We start from the raw sequence: 22,612 nt of genomic DNA, 5'->3' as shown, positions 1-22,612 counted from the left end.
GGATTTATGCTGGATAGCTGAGCAGCAGAAGACAAAACTCAAGGGGAGATGGAACCATGGTCTGGCTGAGACCGAACCACAAAAATATCTTTCTGCCATTGCCGGCAATGTTTCAGGCAACATGCATCAGCCTTCCCGAGTGCTCTTTTTAATTACCGCTTTAGCATCCAAGAGGGAGTACGTGGGGAAACGGATTGTGACAGATATTTACTGACATAAGACATCGCATGGACCAGCAACGACTTCTTTATCAAACACCTGCTAAGGGAATACATTTATCTTTACTTATCCGGTCAGCTTCAACACTGTACTGACACCTAACGTTTTAACGTCTTGTTGATAAACTCCTTGACATAAACGATCCTGAGGAATGTGGGGATTACAGAAAAGGAGACTATTTGGTGTTCTTTCAGCACCAGTGATAGTAGCAGTTATGTGCTGTGCACAGAGGTAAGTATTGAGGGTACAATAAAGCGTGAAAACTGGACAATCGTCTCGTTTGAAAAACTGGAATTTACCTTTTATTATTTCTTTCTAGCGCCAACGAGCCAGGGAACATGTCTTTCGTGAAAGAGACTGTGGACAAACTGTTAAAAGGATATGACATTCGCCTTCGACCAGACTTTGGAGGTGCGTCAGTTCTTCTTTGAAAAAGTGTATTACTTACGTTGTGAAAATGTCTTCTTCAAATATTTTCGTATTTTTATATATCCATACGCTTATTTTACGCACATATTTTTCTATTTGTTCAGGTCCCCCGGTTGCCGTGGGAATGAGCATAGACGTTGCGAGTATAGACATGGTATCAGAAGTCAATATGGTAAGTTTCAACATTCTCTCTACATGCAGTATATATTATTCCTTTTGTGTGTGTCCATCTAAAAGCAAGGTCCAGTAAATTATTTTTGCGTTTTACTTAATTAGTACATTGAAGTGATTTGTGAGGTGAGATGGGTCCTAAATGAAGGGCACTAATCAAATATATTAGGATGTACCCTGTTTTAGTGACTTTGTCCTGGTGTTTTAGTAACATCTTCTACGAACCTGTTTACTTCAGTAAATGCATAAGAGTAGAAATAAGACATCGCTAAACTTGACATAATAAATTCAAGAAGTTTGAAAGAACGTGTTTATTGTGGAACCACATACTGTACTAAGTACAGTATGCTAAGTAAAGACAGCAATAGAGTCTCGCATTGTGTAAACGACATTGGCATTCTCAGTCTGTGGGATGGCTGCCCATTCCCGACACAAGAGCCTGCTTCAGGAAGTCTCATAATTGACTTTACAGGAATGCTTTAGTAGAGACCACTGGAGAACAGCTATTATGTTCTCAAATGAGTTTCTGGCCAATGACTGGGCAGGCCATTACCAAGTTGTAGTGCCTTAATTCTTTCCATGTCTGCATCGCATTAACAATGCAGATCGTTGTACTACAGTATGTGAAAATATTGTTTGATTTTCAATGGCAAATGACAAAGGAAGGGGTCTTTGATAGAGACATTGCTGTTTGGCACACCAACAGTGTACAGTCATCCTGCTGTGACCTTCCATGTCCTGTATCTTTCCCCACATCTTAGCAAACAGCCCAGCCTTTTATGAACTAACTTGCAGACTGATCAATGAACATTCGTGTGTTTGAGAGTTGGTGAAATAGTGAAACCCTGGAATAATGAGAAAAAAAAGGTTAGTTACAAAAATCAAGCTGTCTTTACTGTAAAATATCATAAACAAAAGACTAGCTTTGTGTGATGGGGAAAGGGCTTGCTTTATCTGTAAGCCATAAGCCCAACATGGAAATAAGGTTTGCTGATTAGTGTTGACATTCACATACGTTTTGAGACATGTCATCTGATTGTTGGTGTTATTAATTTTCTGCACTCATATCCCCAGTTTCTTTTTCATTTTGGAATGTACAGAATGTCCAAGAACAGTTGCCTTGGCTTAACATGAACGGGGTAATCATCATGCTAGCACTCAAGGAGGGAAAATCCAGTAGTTCAAGAAGAGCCTCCTTATTTTTCCAGTACTCTATTGCCCAACTGTGAAGTCACGTGAACTCTGTGTCTGGGACATGACGTTCTGTGTTCAGATACTTCCCATGTTCTGTACTAGCAATCATGCCTTATCATAGAAAGCCCCCCATGAACTTCAGGGAATGTAAATTTATTATTTTCATGTTTTTGTGTTTCTTAAATACAGGTTCTTGTGGTAACTCATGTACATATTATGTTATTGATATGTGTGAATGCAAGATCAATATAATTGAATGTGCTGAATATGGCATTGAATTCTTTGCAAGAAAGTTATTCAATGTTTATTAATATGAAACTGCTACTGAAACTAAGTAGATAAGTAGCTAAGTAACTAAGATTATTTTTATTGTTTGGGTGTTTTATTTAATTAAATGTGTTGGTTTTATTGGAATTTAGCCGGCTGCAAAGAAAAGATGACAAAAATTGATGTTCCATCTGAGACAAACAACAATACTAATGGAATTCATTATTGCTGCCAAATTGTATGTGCTCATATTGTATGTTGGTTTATTTTTTTTTAATTTAGCCTTAATTGTATTGCATAGTAAAGAATAAACAGGTATATTTCTTAGAAAATAAAGAGCTTCAATGTTAATAGCTTTCTTTTTTTCAGGAAAGTATTAGAATGTTACATTATGTTCTGTATAATTATATGCAGTAGTATTTATTTTAAAATGATCATGAATGTTTATGTTATGTAAAACAATGGGATCTCATTTTAGAAAATGTGCTAAATGGCAGTAGAATTTATCGAGGCTGTCCATGGTGCTGACAAGCAACAGTTGCGTATTCTGAGCTTTATACTGTATGTTGAAATTAAATACATGGCAGATTTTCTACAAAAGAAAGCAGTTAAGTTAATATAAGTTTAGTTGAGATATTGTTAACAAATTAGTTTTATATTTCAGAGTCAATAAATAAAATAAACCTATTTAGCTACAGTAGCCTTTAATATACTGTGTATACAATGCAATACACTGTAAAGCAGAAAACTTTGCTTATAAATTAGTTACCGTAAATATACAGTAAGATTAATAAATATTTGTATATTATTTGTATAACACATACATACAGTATATAATATGTAGTAAACTACAGTTTACAAATGTTAATTGCTAACATAATAACATATAATTAATGTTCTACTTTAAAATGTTATAAATTAAAATATCTAAGAATTTAGCAAAGAGCAATCGATAAACTAACAGGACATCACAGGTACGGTACAATTGTGATGCAATGAATCAACCAGGGTATTATTGTATGGAAATGAAAAAATCACTTTTATCCTGGACCTCAAACCTCTAAATACCACAAAATTAATTTGAGTATGTTGTAATCAAAGAGTGCTTTTTAACACAAAATTAGCCTATTTAAATTCACATTTATGCCTGATATAATAACAGGATCAGTGGAGCTAAAGGGCTTTGCTTTCATGCACGTGGCCTTCTGTAATTATCATATTAATTGTTGTTATTCCAGCCAGGAAGGGAGATGTTTTATTTTAATTTGAGGTGCACTACAGAGTGACTGGAAACCTTATTTATGCAATACTGAGGCATTTTCAGTGTCTAATTACCATATTAAAGAATATGATAAGGAGTTTCTAAATGACTTCAGAATTACAGATAGAGATAAAAGACACCAACATGGGGTGTGGGTAGGGTGGGTGTTAGCTGCAGGGAAATATCAAATAAACAACAGGAAATCCCTTGGAATTCTGGCCAGAGAATTAAATTATATTCTGCACCCCATGGATACAGTGTGGTGAAAAGTAAGTACACCCCCTTAGAATGTTATGGTTTAACATATCTAGACATACTCCTCACCATGTCCTAATAGCAGATAAAATAAGCCTGATTTGACAGATAACACAGAAATTATATTTTGTCAATGTTTTTTTAAAAAGGGCAGCCAGTATTCAATATCTTTGATCTTTGTGTTAAGATGTAAGTGCACCTTGTGCTGTGAAACAATAACTTACATTAAACATTTCCTGTAAGAGCTGATCAGCCTCTCACATCTCCTGGGATTCATTCTGGGATTAATGAGGTATAATGGCCAACTCTTCCTTATAGAACTGCTTCAACTCTATGATTTATGAGGTTTTCCTTGTTTGCACAGCTCTCTTAAGGTACCTCCACAGCATCTCTATGGGGTTTGGTTTTGGACTTTAACTTGGCCATTCCAAAATCCTGAATTTCTTCTGTTTCAACCATTCTGTGGTAGGTTTACTTATGTTTTGGATCATAACCATTTGGATACACTTTTGGTTCATCTTTAGCTGTTAGCCAGGTGGTGTCTCAATTTCCTTAGTATACCTTGGTAAAGTATAGTTTGGAATGCATGGTAAACTCGATGATACTGTAGCAAGGTCTCTGGGTCTTGAAACAGCAAAGCAGGCCCGGACCATCAACTTCCATCACTGTGCTTGATGGTTGGTACTGTATGAGCTTCTTCTGGTCAAAGGCAGTGATTGGCTGTCACAGAAAACATGACATATTCCATTATAGCTAAACAACTTCACTTCTGATGCATCTGTCCAGAGCATATTCTTCCAGAAGTCTTGTTTTTAAGTCAAGTGCTATTTTGCAAACTTAAGCCATGCAGCAATGTTCTTCTTGGAGAGCAGGGGTTACCTCCTGGCTACCCATCCATGAAAGCCATTATTATTCAGTCTTTTCCTGAAGGTGGACTAATGAACTCTAACATTTAACATAGAGAGAGAGGCCTGTAGATCCTTGCATACCCTTGCGGGTCTCTGAGGCATCTAGTGTTAGGAATCCCTGGTGGGAAGATACACGGATCCTGTGCAGACGCAGGCACAGGTGATAGATGAGGCAGGCGAACAAACCAAAACGAGAGGCAAGGTCGTAGTCAAAAGGCGAAAGGCAAGTCGTAATCCAGGAAGTTCTCCGGTAGCAGACAGTCCGAGGCGAGAGGCGAGGTGCAAAGTCGAAAAGGCAGAAGGGGAATCCAAAATCCAGAATAAACGAGGTACGGGGAAAAACGCCAGGTAGAGCTCTCAAGGAGTAGACTCAATACCGAGCAGTGGGAAGCAGGTGAAGATGGTTTAAATAGCAGTGCGCACCGCACAGTGAGTGTGCGCAGGTGGTTTAACTCGTGCGGCGGCGCTTGCTAATAATCACCCGCCGCTGGGGCTGATTAGCTCGCTTACGCTTTGGTCTTGACTGCCTGGTGGTCGTGACATCTAGAAGCATCATATGGTAAGCTCTTGGAGAGAATTTGGTAAGATGGCCACAACTGGGTAGATTGTAGAATATTTTTCTTAGTGTGAAATGATGGACTTCATATTGTTCTAAAATGGCTTTGATTGATAAGCAGAAACAGTTCCTTCTCTAACACTGCCACAGATTTCATTTGATCTGAGCATGATGTGTTACCACAAACCTACTGTAAGTGCTTAGTACCAAACTGACAAATATTCTGATCTTACGTACAGGTGGAAATCACCTCCTGATGATCAACTAATCATTTACACATGTTTTGTTGCACATCCAAGGGTACACCTACTTTTTCACAAAAAGATATTGAATACTGGCTAATGTTTTTTTAATAATGTCAAAGTAGATTTTTTGTTTGTTTTTTATCAAATCAGGTTAGTTTTATCTATGTATCTGGTTTTAACTACTATTATTGTGGTGAGGACTAGGTAAATGTCAAATACTGTATGTCTAAATAGGTGTAAAAAAAAGGGGGTGTAATACACACTGTATATTAGATAGATAAAGAATAGTATGCTATGAAGTAGCATATGGTGAAGCTCTTGGTAGGTTTATAATGATATTTTACATTATTTCAGTTGGTCAATATTTAAATAGCCTATGTTTTTTTTCCTGGAAACTGCATAGCATCACCACAAACTTGAACAAGTAACAAAATATTATTTAAAAAGATAAATATAAATATATTTTGTCCATGTTTTTGGATAAAATATAACAATTGACTCTGCATTTATGATATGGTATAGCCATTTGCTTGAAGGGTTTCTGTGTAGGAGCATGAATTAGGTGTCTGTTGTATCCAAGATGAAATAATATAATATATATATAATATATATATAAATAATATAATATACAGTAGATGCAAATTTGGTTTTGGTAGAAAGGTGAGGGATAGCAGTGAACAATTACATGATATAGTTCAAAGCTGAAGTCTCTGGTATTTTATTTTTCTCCTGGAATCCAATGTCAACAAAATCACATACCGTACAGGTTCCTACAGTATACGCTGTACATGATGAGAGAAGATTTCATGACCTTGGAGTCAGTATCAGATAATGTTATATTCTCAGCCTATTGTATGTTTTGTATTTCTGAGAAATAATATAATTTGAGTAAAACAGTTGGAGTGTATAGCAATATTTGTTAAGCATGGCTTTTTTGTTGGCTTTTGCTGTGATGTGATATAATATAATATCCTAAAATGTAGAAAACATATTCCACTACTTTACTATATATACTGTACAGTGGAATATTGTTGAGGTACAGGAATATTGTTGGTGTGCTGTTGAAATAATACTTGAATTTTGTTGGTGTATAATTTAATGACCTGATCTTGACAGGTGTTGCTCATTAGTTACTGGATTATATAACTTTTATTTTACCATTGCAACTTTTCCATAATATTTTTTGGGGGGTTAGGAAGTATTAGATGTAGTACAACTACTAAAAATACAACTTCTAATAATAAGAACAAGAATCAATTTTATTTATGAGAGCTTTCAAATGTAGTTATATGTTTAAGTAAATGCTTTTAGACAAATATCATAATTAAAAATAAACAATAAAGCTCTAATACAAAAAATAAGGAAGTCTTTCAGCAACTTTCGAAGAGTAAAGGATTTTGTCATTATGTTTCACAGACATAGTGCTGTCTTTAGTGCCCTTTATCTGGAGCCTGGTCTTAGGTATAATAAAAAGATATCTTATACAGTATAATAAGTGTTGTTCTGTACTCAGGCAGTAAGTCCTTAAGGTAATCTAGGGCTAGACCATTCAGTACCTTCTTCTTTATGTCATTTTAAAATACACTCTAAAATTCACAGGGACCCAGTGTAACCTACACTTGATGAGAATCATATACTGAGATAGAATAATTTTAGTTAATACATACTGTAAGCTGATCCAATAAAACAAGGCCTTGACCCTGGTGATACTATATAATATAAATGAAATAAATGGAAAAAAGATATCCTTGTGACATCTCTAACATGAGCTTTGAATGACAACATAGGGTTAAAAATAAAACCAAGGTCTGTAACCTCAGTCAAGGTTTTCAGTGGCACAGTCAACAGTGTCAGTGTCACCACTGTCAACAATAACACTGAGCTCACCACTTTTACATGGCTGATATTGGGATCCAATAAGTATTAACTTGCAGTGGCATAGTGGTCCTGTGGTTAGCATTGCTGTCTTGCAGTACTGGTGCCCTGGGTTAAATTCCTTGGTTGCTATCTGTGTGGATTTCTGCCCATGTTTATGTGAGTTTGTTGGACTGGAGTTGGTGCTCCAGTTTCCTCCCACCGGTTAAAGACATATTGGCAGGTTAATTGGCTTCTGTGAAAATTGCCCTGGTGTGAGTGTGTGCATGCTTGTGCCTGTGTGTGCCGTGCTATGGACCAGTGTCCTGTCTTGCTGGGGATAGGCAAGCAATGGCCTGTATTGAACAAAGCGGTTATATAATGGAGGGATTGAAGTACAGTACAATATTAACTCAATGTTGTCCCTGAGTCTTATTACTACAAGTAAATGCAATTACCACTGTCTCTAGACGTTATTTGGTAGGAAAAGAGAACTTAAGTAAAATTTAAAAGTTTGATTTATTCAAGTCAATATTACATTTTACAAAAGCAAGGACAAAGGTAGATACTGTAGGAATATGAATAAAGAGCTGTACAAGTGTTAAAAATAAACAGCTGTGTATTCTGGAGCTACAGTATACTGTACATACCTGTAGAATGGGGAGAGTTTGTAGGGCTAAGACTTTGCAGAAGCATATTTTGTCTCCTGCAAGACAGCAACACAACTGTATACGGATGAGGTCACCCATTCCCAGATCACCATCTCATCAGGGAGTCTTGCAAATTGAGTTTAAAAGGGATTTGTTGAACATTGCTTTTGGTGCATTATTACTTCAGACATTTTCATGGAAATTGTGAATTTATATTTTAAATGCTATATTCATAGTTCACCATGATACAAATAAGAGAAGCCAAAAGGATGTTCAAGATCAAGGCCAAAAGCATTAGGTACAATTTTCCATGTACAACAATCTAACCATCAATTTTTCAAAAATTATTTGTTTCAAAAATTGAAACATATTTTCAATAAACATTTCTGAAAGGGGCATATTAGAAATCTCTACAGAATATGACAACACAAGAGTCATTAAAAGTTTAAATTGTTTAGGCAGGCATGTAGTACCACACTGGTGCATTTACTTATTATATAGTATTAATTCTATAATTCTTTAGCATTTTTTTACAAAAATCATTTATTTTCAATCATCTAATTTTGACGAAAAGTCAGCCTTCATTAATAATGGAACAAGTAATAGGTTTATTCCATGCTGAAAAAAAGAAGAAAGAGAACACAACGTTTCGGCCGTGGAGCCTTCTTCAGGTGTGAAGAAGGCTCCACGGCCGAAACGTTGTGTTCTCTTTCTTCTTTTTTTCAGCATGGAATAAACCTATTACTTGTTCCTTTGCAGCCTACGCATGCTGACGCAGCTCCCCACCTTTCATTAATAATGGCCATTTTTACCAAGCTTCCATTGATAGTACCTTTGGAGAGATTTGTTCATGTTTGTCTTGGTGTTCATGCCAAAGAAAAAGGTGGGTGATACTATAGTAAATAAATTTACTTTTGTAAGCTTTAGATTCATGCACTGGGAGATGAACTACACTGTATAAGAAAAAAAGTGCTTAAGAAAAAAAAGTGAAATTTGTCAAAAAAGTGACAAACTCTGGCATTTGTAGTTCAGATTTTTGTTTCCTTCCAGAAAGCACTAAATAGAAAAATGTCATTTTACAACAATATTTCTGAAGTACTCAATTAAGACACCATGATATTCATAAAAACAGAGCTGTTAAATAATTTTAGCGTTGTGTTTTTTAACACAAAAATTGAATTTAATTTGTTCTGTGTGGTGTTGTAAAGTGTAGCTTTTGAGTGTAGAAAAATCACAAGTACATTTGAAACAACTGCAGTCTGAACTTACAAGCATTTTTATATTACCATTATCATTGTAAGCTCATGAGTATGAAGTCATTGCTGCCCAGTCCAATGCATTCTGTTGTCTTTTCAGAAATACGAAGTTCATTTTTAATTTATTCAAATTCTATGTTGTTAAATTATTCTATAAAAAAATTGATTCCCTCTGAAAGATGTGTTTTTAGCTGTATGGAATTGTAATAATTTTCCTTACTGTACTTACTTCCTGACAAGCAATGTTTTTTCTGAAGCTGTATTTAAGATACAGTCTGTCCAGTGTGAGAAGCATAGAATCCGTCACATTTTACAGGCATTTTCAAGCAGAAACTAATTAAGACCTAAAAACCAGGTGATTTAAAATATTTATCCAAATAATTCTATTATGAAATATAGGTCAATTAAAATTCAGAAAACCATGCAGCCCCATGACCTAGAATTATCCATTCCAGATTTAGAGATAGTAGAGACAGTAGTTATTCTAAACAGAAACACATACAATTGTTTGAAATGCCAAGCTCTGTAGTTCAGATGCAGTTGAATGGATTCTTGGCTATGTAATTGGGATGCCATACAGTAAGTGTGCAATTAGCCTTTTGCCACAGGGGGCTGGTGGGATAAGGTTTCTTCGGCTTGCTGTCCCTGCAGTGAATCCTGTGGTTTGCTAGGCTTGCAGTATTATCACTGAGAATGCACTGGTGCTCCGTTCAGTGCTGGCTCAGCTGTAGGTAGTCTGGTGTACTCTCTGCAAAAAAAATGGTTAGCTTGATATAGTTTGTTCCAAGACAGAGCCTGCCGTGACTGTGTCTTTTTTCCTTTTGTTGTTTGTAAAACTGCCATAAAATGACTTCTTTCATGGTAATCGACAGTTTTTCTGTATCAAAAATCGGGGAGGGCATAAAGATGGATTCCTGTCATTTTCCAGAATTGCTTTTATAGGTGACAAAGGCTTACAACATTCTTCAAAACCTCACAATTCTTTAAGCTTGCATATCTCTACTTGTTACATCTGTGGAATTAACATTGTGTATTGTAAATCAAACCCCCTTTTTCCAATGTAACTACTGTCCGATTTGCTATAATAAATTATAATTTCGTCTTGTTCAAATAGCCCGCTGTCATGGTTACAGCCAGCACATTCAAAAGGCTTCAGGCAGAGAAACAAGCTTGTGGAATTTACAAGAAGATGGTAGCTCATTAGAAAGGAGCATTATGCCGGCAAGAAGCTTTTTATATAACAGAGAAAACAGCATTAAAATTAATTTAATCTGTTTCAGGGCTACAAATCTGTTTCCCTTTTTAGAAACTTTGTGACATCAGAACCAAATCTTGAACTACTGCATGATATTTTTAGAATTTGTTTTACATGCAAACACAGTATTTGTTTAAACAGTACAGAGAAAATTTATCTTTTATGAGATACTCTCTACCACAGAAATAATGTGTTTATATTAATACACTGGTTTCATGTAAGAGTCCAGGTATGATTTGTTTGACCTGTTTGTTTGATACTGTATGTTTTTAGTTTTACTTTAAGGCAGAATTTATAGAAATGTTCAACTAGGGATTTATTAACTGTTGTAGAATTTCTGCCTGTTTTTTGTACAAAACAGATTTTGTCTACTATGTGAAAAAATATTGTTGCACAGTTCTTAAAGTGGTCAAAAACAGTAAAATGTGCAATTTGTAGTAAAAATAACAACATGAATAGTTTTCTATGAGCAAGAAAAGCTTAAATCAGTTGAAGAGCAAATGACAGTTATAGTACATACTGTAATACCCATACAGTACATAAAATATGTGGAATTTCTTTGGGATTAAGTTAAATTGTTTTACAGAGCTGGTTATTTTCAGAAAACAAACAAAAAAAAAAGAAACAGGACAGCAGGTTGCATGTCAGTTGGTGCTGCTGCCTTATAGCACTTACAGTAGATCCTGGGTTCCATTCTGGACGTGGGTGGCTTCTGTGTGGATTTTGCAAGGAGTTTCGCCAGATGCTTTGGTTTTCCCACATCCTTCCACAGACATCTTGGTTAGGTCAACAGTGTTTCTAGATTTTCTTGGTGTGCTCACATGTTTGCATGTCCTGTGGTATATCTGCAAAATCATCACTATGAAATGTAGCAGGGCAGCAGTGGTTGTGAGGGGTGTTTGGATGGTTGGGGTGTCTAGATAGGAATACACTGTATAGTGTTAATTAGGATTAACATTTGAGAGGGATTATTAGAGAGATCGGGGCAAAGGGGTACACGTGGATTAAGTGTACACATTTGTACAAGCTGCTTTCATAAGCACCACTGCCCTATTACAGCTGGTAAAACAGAAAATGTAGTAACTATAGATAGTGGATGTGTATGACTCCACTGTTTCTGACATACAGTATATTTTAGAATAGTGTGCACATACAGTAAATCTTGTATGGGTAACAGGGCTCAGTGACACTGAGCATGTTATGGAAGTGACATTACCCTCTTGAAACCTAGTCAACCAAGTCAAGCCCCGCATACTGTAGCTGAGTTTGTCACTTCATCACTGTCTGGTGGGTGTGCAACATGTACTGTAGCTCCCACAAGCAACTGCAATCAAATCCTGGCAGGGGCAGAGCAGAGCTGCACCTTTCACATCTGTACTGTATATTAACCACATGTACAGCGCATACTATACAGATTGCATGACTACTAGTTTTCTGACACACTCAGCTAATTAGCAGTGGAATGTTTTCTTCTTTTAGTATGTTGTTGAGTGAATTCATATTCTGGATATAGCCAGGTAGAGTGTTATGGCACATCATACCCTTAACATCCTTCAAAATACCCGCATGGGAGGCTGGAATAAGCTTGTTGACAGCTACAAATTCTTGTGTGATTGTGCCGTCTGGAAAAGAGAATTTGCAAATTCATACACCATAAACAGTCTGCAAGGAAGCCTTATTCCAACACAGCGCACTTAAACCTGTCAGGCGGTATAATTAAGTCTGGCTAACCCAGTCTCTTTTTAACAGTGCCTTTGGATCACAAACCTCTGAAGAGCTGCACAGCAAGTCCTTGCGTATTATTAAGATCTCTTTCAAAATTAATTATCTCCAGATTTTTGGGGACCTACTGTGCAACGGGCTTCTCATATTTGGTGCACCATGCATACAAGTTCTTGTTAGATTTCTTTGCTACAATATAAGAAAATAATTCCTAGGAATCACTTTAGTTCTGAACTGCATCTGCTTTATGAGTGTTGTCCTGTTCTTTTTGGCAGTTTGCTACATTTGTTTTGCCTAAAGTAAATGCCATGTTATTTTTTAATTTTAGTTTTAAAAAGGAACTAAGAATAATTTTCCAACAATTGATATTTGTTCATAAACTATTTTAAACCTATATCCACTAAGAACATTGCCGATATAGACTAAGAATACACTAGATTAAGAGCATTGTAAAGTGACCAGTGTCACTATTGCACCTTAGGAGTTTTACTGAGTTGTATTTGTTACGCCACGCCCCCGGAGGACTCGGCGTTCCACCTCGCATTCCCGCACGGTTCCCAATTAGCCTTTTGCCCATCTTATTTAATGCTGGCTCACAATCTCACCTGTGCTCAGTACTAGGGTTTCTTGGTTAGAGCTATCCCCGTCTTCCTGTGATTAATTATGTCTTGGTTTTTGGCTTCCTGACCCTAGTTTGTTTTCCGACTACGTCTCCTGGTTTTGTTTTGATACTTTGACTAGTGTTCTGGCTTAGACTCTCGGCTTCCGGCTCCGCTTCTGATTTTGTACTTTCGGACCGGTTTGTATCCCTTCGGCTTTCGGACCTCGGACTGTTTAATCGACTATGCCTCTGAAGTTCGTCCTGATTATTCTGCATAGGGTCCTCATTAATATTCCGTAACAGTATTCTTTTCTTACTTATCCCATAATACGTTTAGGGCTCAGAAAGCATTGCTTTTGTTGCCTTAAAAAATCCCCAGAACCCACAGAAACAAACTGTTACTTCACAATAGGCACCCTTGTTTTCCACAATGGTGCTAACAATAATCATGCAGTGGAAGTACTTCCAAATGTTTGAATTTCTATATTGAGGTAAGAGGGTAATGACTAAGGGACACATTTGAAAATTAATATTTCAGGTAACAAATTGATTTTCTTTCAGTTTATGACTTTCAAGCCAGATTTTTTTTAAATCTCCTAGCCAAATACCTCTTGGAAGCTGTTGGGTTTAATATAATTTTGGATGCAGGTATGAATATGGCTTTCGTGAATCATATACTGGTTCTTGACAGATCGAAGATGAAGGTGATGAAATGCCCAGTTTCTGGAATCCATAGCACTGAGAAAGTGTATATCTGGGTAATATTCCATAGATATACACAGCATGTGTTTAACCCTTTAACCAGACATAACCCATTATCTGGAATTAACTAATTTGCCTCATGTTTTTTTTTTTGTACAGTGCTACCATGTACCAAAACTACCCATGTCTTCTGTAGGACACAGTCAAAGGGTTTTTTAGAAATAATTCAGCTGCTTTAAGTTCATAACTGTATAAATCTTGTTTGGAAAAAAATGAAAACTAGAATCAACTCTACTCCCCTTTTCTAATGAAACTGCATCAGAAACTTCAAACAATAACAAAGGGTAAATCAGCTGGAACCGATGACATTCCTCCTGAATAGCTAACCGTTTGACACTTGTTAGATCCCCTTCTGCATGAAATGATACATGCTACCATTGAAACATTCATTTCGAAGGGTTTTTAATACTGCCATTACACTTTGTGCAAATTATTGTCTGATCTCTATAATTTGTTCCTACACAAAGCTACTGTACTGTTTATGCAGAGGTTCTGTCCCACTGACTGGAGCCCTACTGTATACAGTATGAACAAATTAGGTCTCTGCAATCAGATGGGATTTATTAGAGAGCATTTAGGATCTGCTGATTTTTGACACCTCCTCTGAATTAATTGAACAGCTACTGATATTGCTTACCTTCATGGCATTCCTGAACTGGGGGATGAGAAAGCTTTTGAACATCCTCAAAGTGAATGTCTATGGTATGGAAGATATGGGTTTGGGGTTAAGTTTCATTAATACGCTTAAAAGTTTATACTCAAATGATTTAACATCTGTGTTAACAGGCAGCAAACATTCTTTAGAGTGTGCTATGTTTAAGGGCACTCATCAGGGATGTGTGGTTTTCAATCTGTTTGCTTCTTCTCTCTATCCACCATTTTAAGCTGTCCTTCAGCCTATGGTATCCACTTTAATTTCTGTTAACAATGCTTAACATTGCAACTTTCTATGCTGATGTCTCATCTGTTAACTGTTTTTTTAGCATTTCAGTACTCGGTTTTGGAGAATAAAAAAAGTTAAGTCTGCAGTACTGAAGGTAATTTTCTAATAGTAAAAAGACTATTTTGTCAAATACCACAAATACAGTAGGCTGCTACTCAGAGTTATTTTTATTTATGCAATAATTAACTTTAATACAATTTTTAAACATACACGGTGCCCTCCAAACCAGTGGCTATCGGAACGGCAAAGTCAAAACTGATGTTTATACTTTATAGTTGAGCAATTTGTATTTGTGATAATGAGATTAATATGAATAATACAATACATTTACAGTTGATCACATTAGAACAGTTACTGTACAGTATGTGCTTTGTGTTCAACCCAATGATTTCAAGTGACCATAAGTAAGGGGCACATTCATCAAAGTAATTTCAGAGTGTAAAAGTCAGTATTTCATTGTATATCCCTTGGAGGCAATAACCACATGAAGTCTATGACCCATTGAGCTCACCAAACGCCTTGTGTAATCATTTGAGATACTTTTCTATATCTTTTACTGTTCATGAACTCCTTAGTTATATTGGCTACATACAGTACTGCATTTTGTTTCATTGTCATGCTACATGATGAAATACAGTCAAACAAGTATGAAAGCATTTTCTTCCACATAAGTAGACAAAATGTTCTTGCAAATATAAGAATGCATTATGCTGCTGCCTTTAATAGTTACATCATTAATAAAAGATGAGTGAGATGGTTCGAAAGACTAAAAAATGAATGTGTTTCCTCTCTTTAATTTGTATAGTTCTATGATTTCTCTTTCACCCCTTTATGGTTTTTGTAGTGCAGCCAAAACCTAATACAAAAAAGATACAAAACTTATTGTAACTCTGAAACATATTAAAGTCTATTAGGTGTAACCTGCCTGGCTGAAGGAACTATAGCCTGCCCATGAGAATGAGACTGATATGCTTGAGAGAGAAGAACTAAATCCTATATGATGTGACAAAGAGACTTTGGAAACATGTGGAAAATGTTTACCATGTTATAAGCTTATTTGGTGAAACTTACCTGGCTGAGGGAACATTACCTTACCTGTGAGGACTAGGTTGACATGACCCCCAAAATATATGAAAAGAAACCTATAATACGATACAGAATTCTTCAGTTGTTAAAGGTAAAGATAGCATATGAATGAAGGCCCAAGTTGAAGATTGAAAACAAATGGGAAAAGAAAGGTTTGAGGGAACTTTAGTAGCATTTCCAAATTCACTAAGTAGAAAAGTGGTTTAGGACACAATGCTCTAGAGAATACTATTTGAATCATGGCAAGGGGAAGTCCATAACACAGAAGCAGAAGAACCCTTAATTGTGGAACATGGTGAGCTTTCATAAAGTATATTAGGCTCTAATTTGATGCCAAATCCATATTTTGAGCAGACTAATGTTCAGTGATTAAATACGGGTAATGGAATTCCTTGACGAGCAGTGAAGAACACCGCACTAATTGAAGGATTAATCAGAATGTGTTTGAAGCTGAAGGAGATTTAGATAACATTTCAAGGAGTGATGTAGCAGGCAGTGATTTTCCAGAGAGCATTGGGTCTGAAGGTATGGCTGTTGGTTGCCCAAAGATCACCCAAGAGTATTGGGTCAGAAGGTATAGCTGTCCAAGATTAGTGTAATTTTTAGTAGAAATAGGGTGGTTTAAAATGAATGTTTGGGGAGATGGACTTAAAATAAAGAATGAGTAGAAAGTTTGAGGTGCAATGCTCTCGATAATAATCTGAGAAGGTCGCACTGCATACCAAGGAAACCATACTGGACTGTGGCTTCTAAGTCAGGCCTAGGAGAATTTCTGAAAGAAGAAGCCTGTAAAAAGATGAAATAAAAGAGAATATGAGTAGTCACATTAAGAATTGGTTATAGATAGAAACCTAGGTGAGATGTTGGGGAAGGTTCATGATACACATTGATTTAAAGCACCTTTATTTAATGTATATTATAGATACTATATATGACTGAGAGGATCATGCCAGATGATCCAAGTGGTCACTACGAATGGAACCCCAAAGAAAGAATAATGGTGAAAATGTTAGGGTACGGTTGACAAAATGCAACATATGATATGAAGGAAGCAAAGTCAAGAAGATGTAGAGTATGGTAGTCCCTTAGAGAAGATGTGCATAGGAAACATTAAATGAATGAGCAGGTTTAGGAGCTCGCATTAAAGAAGAGTTGGGGGAATTCGAGAGAACTGTCTTAAGCATGAGGCAAGGTAAAATCAAGGATGAACCTTACAGACCCAAGAAGAAAAAAATTATCTCCCCTTGTTGGAGTGAACTCAGATGCTTGAAAACCCAATCAAGATTGAAAGAACTCTAGTGGGGGAAGTGTCCATGAAAAAGACATCCCAGAAGCAAGGAGGCAAACATGTAAATAAGAGATGATACAGCAGAGGGGTTTGAAAAGTTTTAGGCTGGTTCAGCAGTCAGAAGTGAAATGGATTGTGAAATAATATTTTTCTCATTGGTACACCCTGTGGTGTGCCAGAGGTTTATGGAAAAAGGCACAAAGTTTAGGAAATTAGCAAATATTATACCCAACGGTTACTGTATGTGTTTCGTCCTGCTGTTTTAAACAGGTGTGGCAAGATTGCACAGAGGAAAGGCAGAACTACACTATAGAGTAAACTTCTTAATGCCAGGAGCAAAGAAGTTATAAAGGAAGTGAGAAACATTGGTGAAGAGGTGTGTCTAAACAGTATACCCAAGAGTTGCTATATACTGTATAGAGTGCTAAACCTTTTGGGAAAAATGTAAAAAGGTCGTGAGAGCAAGCATCAATGGCTAAGCGGGCATCTATGAATAGGAAGAAGTGGCAGTGGTGAAATAATCAAGCAAGTTGTTTCTGAGATATGTACTGTAAGTCAAACCAGCATAGTTGGCATGGGGAAAGATGTCTAGTATTGAAAGCAGATTCAGCTGCTGGGAGAGTTGCAAACAAAGTGGTGTAGATGGAACACAGCTGATCATGTGGACACAGAGAAGAGGACCATTGGGGGCCAGGCCCAATGGTTATCCCTCTCCATTCAGTGAGTTTAGAGTTCGAATATTATAGTAAGGCAAAGACCATCTCAAATTTTCAAATCTGGCTGTAGTTCATTAGCTCAGAAGCCTGAGGCTACCTGTGCTGAGAAAGGTTGGAGGCCCAACCAGAGACAAGGAAGAAAAGATGAAGAGAAGGAGAGTGGAGATGGCCAAGAGGAGGTAAAATGAAAGGGCTAAAGAGAGGGGGAAGAAAGGGAAATAAATGGATTGGTCACAACTTTTCTGGAATTTCAAGGATGTTGAAGAAATCAAATGAGTCGGAAGTGAAGAGCAGGCATCATTGTCACTCCAGAGTGCCAATTGCTTTCTGTAAAGCACCATCTATTCCCTTATATAAGACTAGAAGCTATGAGATCTATATCGGGCAAGAGCAGCGCAAAATAGTATCACGAGAAAATGAATGACATTTTTCCTTTTTTTCTAATTCCTGTTTTTTCAGGTCTAGTAAAGACTCAGTCATACTGGAGGAACACTACGGTTTAGTTTTCTAAGAACGCTTAAGTGTAGATGCCAAGCAGGAGCAATTGCATAATAGTGCATTTACAAAACTACTAAAAGTACTAAAATACTTTTTTTTATTGTTCTGTACTTTCATGTTTCCAGCAAGAGTAGAGGGAATAGTGAGGAAATAAATATGTGGAATATGATCAGCATACAGGACAGGGCAAAGGGCTGCCCAGGGAATGTAGATGTGTAGGAGCTGGTGTAGAAGTGTGTTATCAGCAGGACAAGGAAGGAAGGACAGCATGGGGGCTTGTGCAAGCACTTGGGAGAAGATGCAGAACTGATTCATCTACTGGGTAAGTTGTAGGTAGAAACTGATATGGCAAACTGCTGCAGGAAAGTTGTTTTTCTTACTTTTAAATTTAGTTTAACTTTCAAATTCGTAGGGGTTCCACGGCTTGGCAGGAGGTCTGTGGATGAAATAGTCTATAGAAAACTGGAGTTTGATTCTTCTGAGCACATGGAAGCAAAGGAGAAGCCACAGAGAGTAACACAGTTACTGTAGGTCTGTGTCTGCTAAGATCAAATGCTGAAAGCAAAAATGAAGAGCGTAGAAGAAAGAAGTGCAATAGGGATTTTCAGCAGTGGTTTATGTGTTGGAAAGCAAAAACAGACAATATTTGGAATTTGATATCCTCCCAAACAACTGTTGAAAACACCATATTGGAATTAAATGATACTTTAATCTCCTAAAAGAATCTCTTACAAGCAGCCACTTACTAAATTCTTTAATCTGCAGCATGAAAGTACTTCAGGGGTCCAAGCTCTGCTCAGCTTTAAATCTTGATTCTACGGCTTTTTTAATCACTGTGTCTAGGCATCAATTTAAAGAATGCATAGCTCTCCATATAGACTTCAAAAATTAATATATTCTAGGGATACCTGTATGCACTGTAGATTTAGTTTTTGTTTTGTGATAGAAACATCCATGCCAGCCAGTAGCCATATCACTCTGCAGCTCTCAACTGGCTACCCACTAAAGCTAAGCAAGGTTGAGCCCAGTTAGTACCTGGATGGGAGACCTCCTGGGAAGCTATGGTTGCTGCTGGAAATGGTGTTAGTGAGACCCGCAGGGGCTGCCAACCCTGCAGTCTGTGTGGGTCCAAATGCCCTGGTTTAGTGGCGGGGCCACTGTACTGTAGTGGGAGCTGTCCTTTGGATGAGACGTTAAACCGAGGTCCCGACTCTCAGTGGTCGGTAAAGTTCCCCAGGCATTTCTCGATAAGAGTAGGTTGTCATCCAGGTGTCCGGGCCAAATTTCCCACCTCAGCCTTTACCGTTGCCTCCAAATTGTCCCCATGTATGATTGGCTTGTACGTGGCAAATGACATGACATTCATTTTCTATTTTACATATTTAGACATGTTTTACAGGTAATTTCCTTTCTCTTCTATGCTTTGGAAAAATAAAGGGATTTACATTCTAGAAATAATTCTAATAAGGATAGTCGATGTTCAGTTTGTGCTATCTCTTAAGACTACCTGTTTTTTCTTTCTATTTTTTACATTTATACTATACTGTACATACAGGTATGAAGATAATAAAGGTTACAAATGAGAGGGGGACATTTGGCCCATCTATCTATGTATAGTAATTAGTAATTAATTGATCCAGAGACAAAATCTATAATTTTAGGCACCACAGCATTTCCCAGTCATGTTCCCTTCGAGGTTAAGTTTAATTATACACCCAAAGGATAATTTCAGGAGCAAAACAAGGGGAAGATATCATCTGTTTATTGTTTTCTGTAATAGACATACAAATATTAGAGCAGCTATTTTAATGCTATAATATATCAAAATCTAGTATATTATGTACAGAATAGTGGTATAATATACTATATAATACCACAATAGACCAAAAATACTAATCAATGAATTATTCACCAAAACTTCCTTCACATATGGTACTTGACCCCTGCTTACTCCTACCTTATCTTGGCTGCGCTCACCACAGCTAAAAATATGTTGACTTTTCGTTGGGAACTTTTGTATTCACTCCCCAGATATAGATCCCTTTCTATCTTAAAATTATTTACATGGAGTGTCTGGATTGCTCATACTGTATGCTTAGTGCTAGTGGAGATGTGGTGGAGGCCTGGAAAGCATGCAAAGTCTTAATACTTGGTATTATCATAACATTCTGAATTAATTTTACAGGGCCTCTGTTATGAGTAAAAAGAGGGATCACTGATGGTAGGGGTGTTTAGCATGGGTGTTATATTGTTTTACCTTATTTTTGGTAAAAATTAAAATGAATAAAATATTTTACAAAAAATAAACAGAGGGCATACTTCACTGGTAGAATCAATAATACTTTTCAGAGAAGAACTTTTATATTTTGCATAATAAATGATAACACTAGAAATTATGGAAATTGAGAGTATTAAATAAAATTGAGGTATTTTCTTTAAAAAGTCATTGTTAACTTGCCATATAATGTGTATAGTTATATAGATCAAATAACAAAAAAATCACAGGAAAAGCCACACTGTCTTTCAGGGATGATAGCTTTGTATATCTAGTGATATCCAGGTTGTTGCTATGCTATGTAGCTACAGTATATGCATCACAAGCGTAGAGCAGAGGTGTAATACACAGTCTCCTAACAAAGTCTTTCCAATATCAATGCTTAAACATATCACAGTACGATCCACAGTGCTGCCTCAGGCACTCTATGTGATCTTTCTCATTACAATGAAGAAAAATTTAAAGGCAGCATTAACCACCCACATTGCTATGCTCCTAATCTTACTAAGCCTGTTGAAGTCAGTGAATGATGTCTGAGCATGCAGGGAAAGATAACACTATATAAAAATTCAAATAATAATGTCAAATATATATATATACATAACTCTACTTTTCTGCATTAAAATTAAAAGAGCTAATTGATATTCATTCCCATATATATATACAATTGTATACAGGATATCTCTTACAAAGAACACCTTTCAGTATTATGACTTATTATGTGTCTGTTTTAAGCAAAATTATAGGAATTAGCTCACCACTTCACAAATCTGAAAAGCAGAAAGGTCTATACTGTATTTCATATACTGTATATACTGTATATACAGTACTATACACACAGTATGTTGTTTTTTAAAGTTAATATCTATTGAATTAATCCTCTGTTGGGAATCACATTTTTAAACGCTGCTTGAATTTACAGTATTCAAGTATTTAAAATACATATGCATTACATGACTACCATAACAAATACAATAAATACAGATAAAAGGCAAAGGCAGATGAGTTTTTGTGAGAAGATTGGTTTCATTTTCACCATCTGTCCTACTGTAAATCCATTCTCAGAAGGATGGAATTGCAGTCTACAGTTTCCTTTGTAGGAGTAGGTTCAGCCCAATGATAAAAATGAAGCTAATGAAAGTTCATGTGACAAAATACCCCCCATTGTGATATTTCTAAGGTTCAGGTTATTGTCTGGACAAGGGTTTGGCAAGTAACACCAAATAGCTTTACAGATAAGGTCAGTTATTACCACATTTATGCAATTAATAATGTATACTTGTACTTTATTACATTTAAACACATAATTTAAAGTGCTAACAGCATGTTTTGCCTCCTACAAAAACAAAATGGATGATTGCTGATAGGACTGTATGTCACGACTGTATGTTATTGAAGGTTACTCACAAAAGTGTTATCTAATGGTGTAATCTGTGTCGAAAATCCCAGTTCCCTTGGAAACCCTAATGAGTCTTGAGTCACGATCTCAGTTTATTTGTCATCTTCAACAAGAGATCAAAATTATGAAGAGGTTACTGAAGATGAAGATTTTGAAATGCATGACCACTATTAGACTTAAAAGTAAATTGTATTATAAAATTATGAAACAGATTATTTGTTATTTTTTGCAAGATCCTGTGTAGATGTTAGATACCTGGAATGTTTATTTGTGGTTTAAAAGCCCAGGTATAAAAAGTATGGGAGCCATCCTTAATTATGCAACAAAATAGATTCCAAACTACATTTGCTTGTCATACAGTATGTTCTAGCAAATATGTGATAGCATTGTGTATTAAAGGACTGTTAAAAGGCTTTCAAACATTTTTGTCTTAGCTTTATGAAGTTGATCAATTTTATGAAATGTAACAGGACATGCCAGGCACAACAGATATAACTCAAGAGTTAATAATTATTTTTAAATGTGCTAATGCTTATAATAAACTACTCGTAAAACTCAGTTCTCCTAATATTTTTGTCATTTTCAAGAAATAAATTTAAGTGGAATGAATAAATAAATGCTATCTTCCAAAAGACAAACAATAGCAAACAATAAAGGCAGAATTGCTAGAGCTGCGTTAAAATGGCAGGAGTCATATGAGGTATCAGATGAAACCTCACTACTGTGTGGGCGTGAGTAGAAAATGTGTAGTCAAGGAGATAAGGTTTATTTATTTATAATTTGATTGGATAGATTGCTTAAC

General features: G+C 36.3%; 1 protein-coding gene across 1 annotated transcript in view; it reads left to right on the top strand.

Annotated features, from left to right (window-relative positions):
* The first annotated feature begins 370 nt into the window (after nucleotides 1-370).
* gabrb3 (gamma-aminobutyric acid type A receptor subunit beta3) overlaps nucleotides 371-22,612 on the top strand; it is a 74,888-nt gene continuing 52,646 nt past the window's right edge. Inside the window, exons 1-3 of the mRNA XM_088913403.1 lie at nucleotides 371-450; nucleotides 539-630; nucleotides 753-820. Of these exons, the coding sequence (XP_088769529.1) occupies nucleotides 371-450; nucleotides 539-630; nucleotides 753-820 (240 nt within the window). The remainder of the gene's footprint in view (nucleotides 451-538; nucleotides 631-752; nucleotides 821-22,612) is intronic.

The sequence above is a fragment of the Atractosteus spatula genome, chromosome 4, assembly GCF_055471065.1.
Source record: "Atractosteus spatula isolate fAtrSpa1 chromosome 4, fAtrSpa1.hap1, whole genome shotgun sequence".
Classification (NCBI taxonomy): Eukaryota; Metazoa; Chordata; class Actinopteri; order Semionotiformes; family Lepisosteidae; genus Atractosteus; species Atractosteus spatula.
The sequence above is the reverse complement of the archived record's forward strand: the minus strand, read 5'-3'. Positions and strand labels throughout refer to the sequence as shown.